Raw genomic sequence first — 12,319 nt, 5'->3', positions numbered from 1 at the left:
GACTCTGACATCAAAGGAGAGTGTATTCTGGAGTCATTTTGTCTGGAGCTATGTGCATCCTATATTAAGGTCACCTACAATTAAGAGGCAAGAATAGGTCCAACCCAGCAAGTTTATGGGCAACTAGCATCCCATCAACCAGCCAGAGGTGGCAAGACAGAGTGAAATGAGTACCCTTGTGCTGGGCTGTAACCTGTCCTGAAACCGCAAGCGGTCATGAAGAGGAATCCCAGGCAGGGTGTGTTGGTTTTGCGTGGATTATGTTATTTACAGAAAACCTCCAAGTTTCTAAAGCAAAGCACTGCATGGAAACAGAAGTCTATTCCACCTAACAGGATTGGAGGTGAAGGGATTGTGGGCCTGGGGAACATACACAGGGCTCAAAGGGGGAACCACACGGCACCCTGCACTGTTCCAGCCTAGCCTGGTGGTGGTGCGTCCTGAGTCGTGGCCAACTGTGAGAGCATAGACACGCCTTGCTCAGGTGGTTTGTGAGTGTGTCACTTAGGACCACAATGCAAAGAGCAGCCCAAACTGGGGAGAAATGGAAGGGCGGTGGGGAGGGACATGGGAGATACTATGTATGCCATGTGCTGTCTGTGAAATCTTTGTGAAAGCGGCTGTTTCTGAACCAGGCTGGAGATGGGGCTCTGCCTGCGGACATGCACCCCGGGGTTGCACAGGTCCCTCGGGAGGAGAAAATGGTGGGAATCGGTCTGTTGCCAGGTTTCTCCAGTTACCTTGGAGGCCCAGAAGGATGTGATTCAAGGAGGAGGGGCCCTCTTCATCAGTGACACAGAAAAGCCTTCCTAAGACACGTCTCCAGACATGGCAGGGCTCACGTGAGCCTCAGCAACATGCAGGAAAGTATCCATTGCTTTCGATTGCCCACTGCCACCTTCTGCGTGGCTGTATCCTAATTTCTGGAAAGTGACAGTCCCTGACCCACTCAGTCCTTCTTTCAGCTGACGCTGGCCAGCACCTGACCCTTGGAGCCCCCACTCCTGGCAGTCACCGAGGGAGGGCTCCACACACCACCCAGACCAGAGCCAGGACAATCCTCCATGGGACTTTGGCAAAAGTACTTGAAAGAAGCGCCCCTTCTTTCCTTCGGAGCTGGGGCTGCCACGCTGGTCAGAGGGAAGCGCCAGCCGCCAGCCACCACCCCAGGGCACAGGCCTGCCTGTGAATGAAGCTGCTCTCAGGGAAGGCTGAGCCGAGGGGTAGCGGGAACTGGACCAGCATCACCTGAGGATCTGGATCCAGATAGAGTGAAACCGTTCCATTCCGGGGGCCAATCCAGTTCCTTCTTTTACAGAAACAGTGTGAATTGGCTTTCTGAATCTTGCAGGAAATGACCGATGTGACCATCTTACGATTATTTTTCTGGTCCCAAGGTGCATGGGAAACCACTATAGGTCGGGGAAAATGAGACTCTGACCTGGTCTTGAGACAGAACACGAAAATAGAGAGCCCGCCCCCGGCCGTGGCGGAGAATGGCTGGTTGGGTTCTGGAGGAGGAACCCGGCAGAAGGGCTCCAGGCCCCGCCTCCCCCAGGCGGGCTCTGCAGGAGGAGGGGCAGGGAGGGTGCCCTGACCTCTTATAGGCAGAGTGGTCGTTCTTGACGCTGCACTTCATATTCTTTAGTTCATCCAAGACGGCAAACATGTTGATGAACTTGCCCAGGGTCAGGAGGTAGGCCTCGGAGACGAAGTCCTTCCTGCGCTCGGCATGGCACAGCCGCTTCACCTCACTGCAGAACCGCTCGATGGCCTTGCGCTGTGGGGGGAGGGGCAGTGGGTAAGGACAGGCGGCCTGGAGGGCGCTCCGGAAGGCGCTCGAGATGCTCTGGGTGGGGAGGAGGATCAAGACTCCCTCCTCTGGGGCTCTGGTCAGAGTGTGGACATTTAGAGAGAGTCAGATCTGCCAGGAGATCTTTCTTAGCGGTGCCCCTAAATCCAGAGCTCCTTTGGAGAGGGGAGCCTGGAACCTGCAGCCAAGTGAGTCAAACCAAGGAATTCATTCACTATGCCTTTGCTGAGCAACATTATGTCTTATCCATTTTTTGTATCCCAGCACCTAGGACAGTGTCAGGCACCAGACAGGGTAGGGTAGGGACCAAGAGTGAGAGACACACTCAGAGAGAGAGGCTCATGTAGCCAGTAAATTGTATTTATTGTGCATCTGCTATGTGCCAGGAACCATTCTAGGTACTCCAGGAAAGTAGAGACTAAAACAGAAAAACAAAAACAAAAACACAACAACAAACCCTGCCCTAAGGTGCTTATATGTGAGTGAAGGCAGAAAACAAAACAAATACTCTATGTCAGAATGTGATATGCACCGTGGAAAAAAATAAAGCAGGAAAGTGGGATAGGGAGGGCAGGGAGAGCTGTACACTTTAGTAGGAAGATTAGAGAAGAAATCATGCAGAGGCGACTTACAGAAAAGGAGTTTGAAAGAAGAAGAGAAAGACAGGGTTAACTGAAAGAAGTGCATTCTGGACAGCCTGAGTGGCCAGTGCAAAGGCCCTGAGGTAGAAGTATCCCTGACATGTTTGAAGAATGAGCAAGAAGCCAGTGGTTGAAGTGAAGTGAGCAGAAGGAAGAAACTGGAGGCACAGAGGGACCAGGGCCACTGGCTCTCACAGGACTTTGTGAGGGCTCAAGTCTCTACACTGAGTGAGTCAAGGATAACATGGTCTGAATTGTACTGTAAGAGGGTCACAATAGCTGCTGTGGTGAGAATCCACAGTAGGGGGCAAAGATAGAAGCAAGGAGAAGAGTTAAAAGAAATGAAAATAGGTCTATCCCAAAATATATACATGAATATTCAGTCGCCCTGTTCATAAATAATCCCAAAGTGGATATAACCTTGATGTCTATTAACTAATAAATAGGTAAATAAAATCTGGTAGATCCATACAGTAGCTTAGTATTTTGTCATATATTTTGGTACAGATGGATCTTGAAAACAATATGCTAAGTGAAACAAGTCTGTCACCAAAAATCACATTATTCTGTGATTTCATTTATATGCAATGTCCAGAAGAGGCAACTCCATAGAGACGTGAGACAGATTCGTGGTTACCTAGAGCTGGAGAGGGGGAGGGGAGGTTATAATGGGGTGGTAGCTAAAAGGGATGAGATTTTTTTGGGGGTGGTGAGAATGTTCTATGACTGATCGAGGTGATGGATGCACAACCCTGTGAATATACGAATAAAAAATGGTTGAATTGCCCAATTTAAAGGATAAATTGTATGGTATGTGAATTACATCTCAAAAAATCTGTTACCAAAAAAAGCAGCTGACCAATAACAAAAATAGGCTAAAGCAGCAATTCAGAGAGAGACACAGAGAGAGGAGGAAGTAGAGGAAGAAGAGGGGGAGGGGGAAGAAATCCCTCCTGGTATGTGAACTTCACTCCATGGACATGGGATACCCTGTCCCAGTCAGTTATTCCCCTCCTCCAAAGCCCAGACAAGCCATCCTCTCTTCTTCAAGTCCAGGTCCAGTGGAACTTTCCACAATGATGGAAATGTTTCATAACTTCACTGTCCAATATGGAAGCTACTCATCACATGTGGCTACTGAGCCCTTCTCACCTCATGGCTAGTGTGCTGGGGGACCTGAACTTTATTTCGTTTTCACATAGATCGTCCCATATGGCTAACAGCTACTGTGTTCAACAATATAGTTCCAGATTACACCAGATCCTCCCTTCTCTAAATTGTTTGTCGGAAGACCCCCCCCCCCCCATTTAGTACTCAGTCGGTGTCTGGATAGTTCTCTCTTGGGCCTGCCTTCCTGAAGAGACCAGCCCCTGAGGGCAGGGCCATGATGCTAGTCACAGCAGTGGCCGTTTGTCACACCTACTCTGCAACCAGGACTCCATCTGGCTCTCCACAAAGAGAACTCCTTTATCCCCCCACACACCGGAGATGAGGCATGATTTCCAAGGTGAGAGAGCCGAAGGGGTTAGATGTTACAGAACACACAGGCTCACAGGGACAGTGTGCAGAACCTTGAGTTTCTCTGCCTCGGAAGCAGCTCTCCCGCCCTGGGCTGCACGCATGTGCGCCCTCCCCAACCATTCCCATCTCCTGCCCCCAGAGACCTGGGCAGAGCTGGGCATGGGATGGACACCTGGCCAGGGCCTGCGAGGCTCCTGATGACCCCAGCTCTTCCGTGGAACGTGTGGAGGGCACAGAGTGTGTGCCACGACTCCCGCCCCAGGGTGCAGACCAGCCTCGAAGTCTTCAACCTGCATTCCCGCACAGGTTCGGACATGAGTGTCGGAACCAACCACTCTGCTTTATTCTCCCTTGGCCATTCCTGTTGAAGCAGCCTGCCCTCTTGCCTTCCATTCATGGAGGCCCCACGGCGCTCTTTTCTCTTTTCCTCCTGAAATGATTTCCTCTTCCTGGCTTCCCAGCTGGCATCCCTGCTGTCACTCTTCTCTCCCCTCCCACTTCTGCATCTGTAGCCGTCTCCCCACCTCCGATCCATTTCCCACACAGCGGCCAGAACGGTGCTGCAAAACCTCAAACCAGAATGTGTGTCACGAGGACCCAGGGGCTTCTATGAGGCCTGAGTGAAATGCACGTAATCTTTTCATGTCTGATCTCTCGGCCTAGAGTGTCCTAGAGACCGGGTCCTTTCTACCTCCCCGGGTCACCTTCCAGCAGCCGCCCTACTCGCTGCGGCGCCCTGGTTGCCCGTTATTTCTCAAACACGCTATGCCCTTTCAGGCCCCAGGACCTTTGCCTTTGCCCAGTTCCTTCCAGCTGAAACATTCTTTCTCTGTTTACCACACGCCAGATGATTGTCACCTACAGAGTTCAGTGCAAAGGCCATCCCCACAGCTACCCCAGGTCACAGACACCCTCCACCCCAGACTTGGGATTTTTTAATTTGGTTTTACTCACAGCACTGACTACACCCTGAAAAGGATTGTGTGTTTTTTACTGGCAGTCTCTCCTCCTCCCGAAACACACTCATGGGCTCCCTAAGACGTAAATCACGGGGACAGAGGGAGGCTTGTCTATCTTGCTCACCGAGGGGTGTGTCAGGAGCACACAAGGGGTATCTGCTCAGTGGGTAAGGTAAATAAGCTGAGTCAAAAATCCACGCCCCAGCAGCCGGCAGAGCCGCGCCTCTCTGAGTCTTCTGATTCAGACCCACCCTTACCCTCACCTGAAAGTACATGAACTTCATGAGCTTGGTGACCTCCGGCTCCAGCACCTCCACTGTCTTCTCATAGATCTCGACCCGGTTGGGCTGCTCATTGCATTTCACCTGCGGGGAGAAGGGGGAATCACACACCCTCCTTTGCCAAGGCAGTTCTGGTTCACATCTGTCGTCTTATTAACAGAGCCCTTCTGCACTCTTGAAGGCACCTCATTTAGGATGATAAATGCAGTGATCACCCTAGTGAGCAGGGGGCCAGGGGAGCCCTGTCTGATGGGTCTGACCAAGAGCAGAACTGCTTCCAAGACCCTGGCTGTGGGAAAGAAACCAGCTGGTTCTGAGATCAAACCCCCCTCCTCTTCAATCTGTTCAGTGCCCTGACCTTGAGCTGACACCTACCCTGGTCTGCAAGGTCTTCCTCCTTCAGCCTTTCCCCCACTCCTAACTCACTGCAGCCCACCAGCATCTAAGCAGAGAACAATGTGCCAGCCACGGCTCTGCGTGCACACAGCGTGAGGCCCCCTAGCCATGCCTGGCCACATCCAGAAACCCATTTTTTCTGTCCATTGGTTTTCAACACATCGGAATCTCATGGAAGCTGTTTCATAGCCTGCACACCCAAGACTGCTAACTGGTCAGGTGAAACTGAACAGTGAGCGAAGGTTAAGAATAAGGATATTCTCCACACCGTTGCTTAGGAATTCTTAAAATGGTAGCACGAAGGTAAATACCCACCAGTCAATGATTAAATGGATAAAGTATGATATATTCATAGATATCATCATAAAGCTGCTAGAAGGAACATGGGGAAGCTAGAAGTGATGTGGAGAGATTGCTACCATAAACTGACAGGTGAAAAAACCGGCAGGACGTGAAGGGTAATTGAACTGCATGTTTGTTAAACAAAACACCAAACAAAACTGTGTGTGCATTTGTGTGTCCATATATAATAGAGGCATAGAAAATCTGAAAGAGTTCAAAGCAAACTGTTAATAAGAAGTTACCTCTGGGGATGAAGGTTAGGAGGAAGAGAGAGGAATAGCTTCTGTTTACTTTGCACACCTGTGGTTTGCTCATTTTGTTATAATGGGACCCATGAACTATATGATGTTGATAATTACGGTAAATAGAATAGCTACATGGGTCAACACAAAAAGGTTACTAAAAAGGAATTAAGAGGAAAAAAGCAAATGGCAGGATAATATAAGTATAAACAACATACATTTATAAATATAAGTCAATGATCATTTACAATAACATTTGTAGGAACAGTCGTGATTTCAAGGAAAAAGATCCAGAGGAATATGCAGCAACGTATCCATAGTGATTATGCTTTGGTGGGAGGTGGGTTTGGGTGGTGGGATTAAAGAGATGCGGATGTCTTGCTTTTTACTTTATACCTTTGGGCCATGGTTTGGATGTCGCACAGGTAGTCCATACTGATCTTGAAATAAATTGAACAAGTATTTTTTAAGTTGTCATCAGTGGTATGGGAAGCTCTCCACATGTCTTGAGCAAGCTCCTTTGACTACCAGGCCCTGCCTCACTCCCCGTCAGCTGGGAAAGCTCAGCTCTCTGGCTGGGGCCGAAGCGGAGGGCCCCGGAGAGCCACTGAGCAAGGACAGGCTCACCTGCGGGATGGCCCGGGAACAGCTGCGCCAGGTGTAAAGCATGACCGCATACTCGTGCCCTTCCTCCAGCATTTCATTCTGAAAAGCAAAACATGCCCTCAGCAGGGAGAAATTATGCTGGTGACAGACGGCTCCTTCAGGGCCCCCCAGAGCCTCAGTGCCTCACAGTGGCCGGGGGACTAGCAGCATCGTGGAGACCTAGGAAGCGGAGGAGACATGCAGACTCTCGGCCCCACCCTGGGCCGTGGAATCAAAATCTGTATTCCAAGGTACACCCTTAGGTTTAAGAAACCCCGGCTTCAGGGAGCTTTCTCAGACACCCCAGGGAGCTACCAACTGGTCACATTTTTCAAAGATGGACAAACACCTTAGAAAAAAGGCGGCAGATCAAAAGTTGTCTCGGGTATACTGTTAGCAAGAAAATAAGCAAGTAGCAAAACAGTATGTACAGCCGGTAGGTGAAAAAAACAGAGTAATAATTATGAAAGTGTACTGCTGTGTACTGAAAAATACTTTGGTACAACAGGCATGAAGCTAACGAGTGAGCTCTCTGTGGGGCTGGACACACAGGGGCTTTCACTCTTCATATGACAGAGTACGAGGCTGCCCTTTTATAAGAGCCCATGCTACTATTCCAGAATCAGGAAAATGATTAAGCTCCATTTTTTAAAATAATTCCCAGCAGATGGCAAAACCGGTAAGAGCATGGAAAATGAATCCGAAAAAAAGAGTGACGACTCACCTCACCTCGCCAAGTGCTAAGAGCCCTAAACCCAGGTTCTACATAGCTGGGCTCAAATCCCAGTTGCATCACTTCTTAGTCCTTTGATCGTCAAGAAGTCAGTTAACCTAGAATTCTCCATTTAGTATCTGCTTAATGATAATGACAAGGACAACCTCCAAGGATTTCATGAAAATTAAATCTCACACACACACACACACACACATACACACACACCCACGTCAGGTGGTCCATGAAGGGAAGTAAGAGTATTACTAGGAAAAAAAGAGGAGTCCGGCACTTTCTCAAAGAGTGCAACACGGAGTCACCACGTGACCCAGCCATTCCACTGCTAGGTACATACGTCCAAGACAAATGAAAACACACGTCCACACAGAGATGTGCACCCTTGTTCACAGAAGCGCTCTCCTCACACCAAGAGGTGGGAACTAGCCAAACGGCCACTGACTGCTTCGTGGATAAACATGGGGTGGCACAGCCACAGAAAGCAGCAGTGCTGGTCTCTAGGTGGGAGGGAAGTGCTGAGACGGGCCGTGGCGTGGATCAACACGGAGAACCTTCTGCCAGGCCCCAAAGGCCAGCTGGCGCGTGATTCCTTCAGAGGAGCTGCTCAGCACAGACAGATCCACAGAAACAGAAAGCAGATTGGGGGATGGGGAGAGACAGGACTTAGGAGTGACTGCTAATGGGCTTGGGGTTTCTTTTTGTGGTGACAGAAATAAAATGGCAGTGATGTTTGTATGACATTGTAAATACACTAAAAACACTGAATTATACCCTTTAAATGGTGAATTTGATGCTGTATGAAGTTGACAAAAAAAAAAAAACAATAAAAATGGCATCACGAGACCATCTCTCTTGTAAATGTCTGTGCTGATAGAAAAATGAACCTAATTTTTTTTATTAAAAAAATTTTGGGGAGGCCACCTGGGTGGCTCAGAGGGTTAAGCCTCTACCTTCGGCTCAGGTCTTGGGATTGAGCCCCAAGTCGGGCTCTCTGCTCAGTAGGGAGCCTGCTTCCTCCTCCTCTCTCTCTGCCTGCCTCTCTGCCTACTTGTGATCTCTATCAAATGAATAAATAAAATCTTTAAAAAAATGTTTTTTAAATGAGCCTAATATTTTTATTCCATGTATCACATCTACTTCATAATATCTCCTTAGCACAAGATCGAATTTGGAATTTATTACTTCTTGTAATTTTGTTTTCCATAGCAAATGTCGATGAGGAGCCATACTTTCAATTCTTAATTTAGACCCCCTTTAAAATCAGTAACATGTTGTCCTTGGGACCAGAGAGCACCAAGATCAAGCCTGTGGGTCTCCTGCTGCTCCTCCTTCAGAACAGAGGTCAAAATGGGAAGTGATAGCATCACACAGCCCACTAGCAGGTGGAAGAGTCTGACTTTCACTCCGTGAACGCTTTACTAAGTGGTCGGGGTCGCAGGCTCCGTACTGCATGCCGTGAACAGGGTGGCAAATGAGAACGGTGTAGACTCTGCCCTGTGGGTATTTCAGTGCCCATCCACCAGATCTACTGTATGCCTGGAGGACAGGGGTCAGGACGGTGTGGCAGAAAGAGCCCTAAGTGGGGCCTCAGGAAGACTTAAGTCCTGGTCCTGGCTCTGCCTGGGCTCACCTTTTACCTTGAAAGTATCACCAGTTTTCTCAGGTTGACTTGGCCCCAATCACACCAGTTCACTCCTGATGCCCAGGCCATGCCCCACCAGAGCCAAACCCTGATTCCTGGGGGAGGAGCCAAGGCCCCACTAGTTTTTAATGCTCTCAAGGCAATTCCAGTGTGTGGCTCAGGAAAGGGAATTTGGGCACAGAAAGGGACATTGTATATGTGCATGCGCAGAGACACCCGAACCCCAGGAGTCTCTGAGAACCTCTGTCTGTGTCCTTCCTCCTGCTGTTTCCACCACCGATGATGTTTTCCCCACCACATCTCTGACAGATAAGTTCCAACTATGTGGGACAGCAGAGATGCGTGGAAAGAGATCAGGACTCGGAATCAAAAGCCTGGATCCCAGGTTCCACCCTGTGATTTACTAGTTGTGGGATCATGAGCAACTTGCTTGTTCACTTCTCCAGGTCTCAGTTTTCTCAGGGCTCTAAAATGGACGTAATGATCCCTTTGCAAGTCACAGGGCTGTTACAAGGCTCCAATGATATCATGTATGAGAATATCTTATACATTTTAAGTCATCTTACATATGGTTAAAATGTGTGTGTGTGTCTATACATAGAGTATATCAGGCCCTATTCAAAAGTCCCTTCTTTTATCAAGCTTTCTCTGACCCTCTCAAAGACCCTTCAAAAACACAGACCTTTAAACTTTTACCATGTCATTTACCTTTGACTTTGTGCATTTTCTATTTGCCTGCAGAGTAATCCAGAACATGGGTTCTGTAGTCAGACAGACCTGCATTTGGCAACATCACTTGTCAGTGGTGGGACCTTGAGTAATTTACTTAAATTTTCTGGACTCTGGTTTTCCCTGTCTGTGAAATGCGTATTGTGATAAAGCCTGTCTCACAGGGTAGAGGTGAGAACTGACTCAAACAGTGCAGTTATAATATCCAAAACAGAACTTACAAATAGACATCTCTCCAAAGAAGACATACAGACAGGCCAACAGACACATGAAAATGTGTTCAAAAAGACTAAACATCAGGGAAGTGCAAATCAAAACCATGATAAGATATCACCTCACATCTGTCAAAATGGCTAAAATCAAAAGCAAAAGAAACACCAAGTGTTGACGAGGATGTAGAGAAAGGAGTCCTGTTGCACTCTGTTGGTGGGATTGCAAACCGGTGCAGCCACGGTGGAAGTCCATTTGGAAGTTTCCCCCCAATTAAAAATAGTACAAGAACATTAATTTGAAAGGATATATGCACCTGTTTATTGCAGCATTATTTATAATGGCCAAAAGATGGATGCCACCTAGGTGCCCACTGATAGATGAATGGATAAAGAAGATGTGGTAGAGATATACAACAGAATATTCAGCCACCAAAAAAGAATGAAATCTGGCCATTTGCAACAATGTGGATGGACCTAGAGAGATCTAGAGACTAAAATGCTAAGCAAAGTAAGTCAGTCCGAGAAAGACAAATACCATATAATTTCACTCATATGTGGAATTTAAGAAATAAAATAAGCAAACAAAGAGGGAAAAAAAAAAAAAGAGAGACAAACCAAAAACCAGACTCTTAACTACAGAGAACAAACTGATGGTTACCAGAGAGGAGGTGGGTGGGGGCTGGGTAGAATGGGACGGAGAGGATGACCCCGGAGTCACATACAGAAGTGCTGAATCACAGTATTGTACACCTGACACGAATATAACCGTGTATGCTAACTACACCGGAATTTAAAAAAAAATTTAAAATAAATAAACTCTCTGCACAGAAAGTGTTCAATAAAGGGGAAACTTGTCTATTTCCCACTTGCCTCACTGAGAATCAAGACTGGCCCCTACTTGTCCTTGGACATCCCCTTCCAACATCTAGCACAGTCTCTGCAGGAACCAGGTACACAGTATTTATTCAACGGATGGGGTCAGGGACGGTAAGTCCAGGCTTTAGCATATAACTGGTACAGTGAGGTGCAGTGAGCTGCAGACGAAGCCTCAGAAGGAGGATTCTGGAATGCTTCAAATTCCAGGGCTGCAGGAGAATAACATCAATGAAAGCCCAAGAGGAAAGAGGGGGCTTCCTCACAGATGGGTCAGGTACAGATCTATCCGACCATCCCCCTCACCCCCACCCCCCGTGAATAACTCGGACCACCAACTTCCTTGGGTCAATAACATATTATTCTACAACCATCATCTCTTCATTCTGAGAAATCTTCTGCTTTGGTCAAGAGAGAAATGTCCACCCAGCCAGAAAGTAAGCTGTAGAGTATAAGACAAGGCAGGATCTGATCATATGTTAGCCTACACTGCTCCAGAAGTTCAGCAACGGGAAGAGTAGGGTCAGGTGGGGCCCTACTCTTGTAGTAGGGCTTGCAAAGCTGGAAGACGGGAACAGCGTGCCCCGGGCCCTGGGAGAGGGTGGGGCAGGGCATGAGAACGGGCTTATGGAGACGGGTCTGACTGAGGCAGGCAGCTCCCGGGAGAGCCGAGCACCTGCCCCTCCCTCCAGTGCTGGCAGGATCGCGGCAACTTACCATGCTGGAATGGACCGTAGCCTGCTCAATGTACCTTGCAATGCCCGTGACAAATGCATTCCTGTCCTCGAAGTTTGTGTCAAAGTTAGCCTGTAGGAATTAGAGGACAGAAACATTTGTTGGAAAACAAGTCCAAGGTGGCGAGGTGTCCAAAAATGAGTCCAAACCGCTGCGAACCAATGCCACAGGTCTCTGTGGAAACCTATCGTCCTCTGATCTCCCCCCAAGAAAATCCCAGTCTGACTCACTCACACTGGGCAGGCGCCGGCGAGACGGGGCCCGCACCTGCTTCCCCAGGTTGCCTGAGACTTGGAAGTAAATGGGTAAACTTCAGAAACCTAACTAGCTGCTGAAAGTCAAGATGGGCATCGCTTTCATCGGCAGTTGCAGAAACACTCACCTGAGGCTGCAGATGCTTACATACAAGGACGATAACTGTGGCATTTTTGGTGACAGAAAAAACTGGAAACCATCCAAACGTCCATTAACAGCAAAAGGCTAAATAAGTCATAGTATATCCACACGATGGACTTAAAAGTCGTGGTTAAAAATAAAATGGTGGCATTGCAGTATTGT

The 12,319-nt window shown here is 48.3% G+C and overlaps 1 protein-coding gene across 2 annotated transcripts in view; it reads right to left on the bottom strand.

Annotated features, from left to right (window-relative positions):
• CYFIP2 (cytoplasmic FMR1 interacting protein 2) overlaps positions 1–12,319 on the bottom strand; it is a 124,801-nt gene that overhangs the window by 90,723 nt on the left and 21,759 nt on the right. For both annotated transcript variants that reach the window (XM_045079613.1, XM_004737727.3), the window contains exons 3-6: positions 11,744–11,833; positions 6,823–6,900; positions 5,198–5,299; positions 1,599–1,780 (exon numbers count right to left, since the gene is read on the bottom strand). In XM_045079613.1, coding sequence (XP_044935548.1) covers positions 1,599–1,780; positions 5,198–5,299; positions 6,823–6,900; positions 11,744–11,833 — 452 coding nt within the window. The remainder of the gene's footprint in view (positions 1–1,598; positions 1,781–5,197; positions 5,300–6,822; positions 6,901–11,743; positions 11,834–12,319) is intronic.

The sequence above is a fragment of the Mustela putorius genome, unplaced genomic scaffold (genome assembly GCF_011764305.1).
Source record: "Mustela putorius furo isolate JIRA1106 unplaced genomic scaffold, ASM1176430v1.1 tig00000407_pilon_pilon_pilon, whole genome shotgun sequence".
Lineage (NCBI taxonomy): Eukaryota > Metazoa > Chordata > Mammalia > Carnivora > Mustelidae > Mustela > Mustela putorius.
This window is presented reverse-complemented; position numbering and strand designations above follow the sequence as displayed.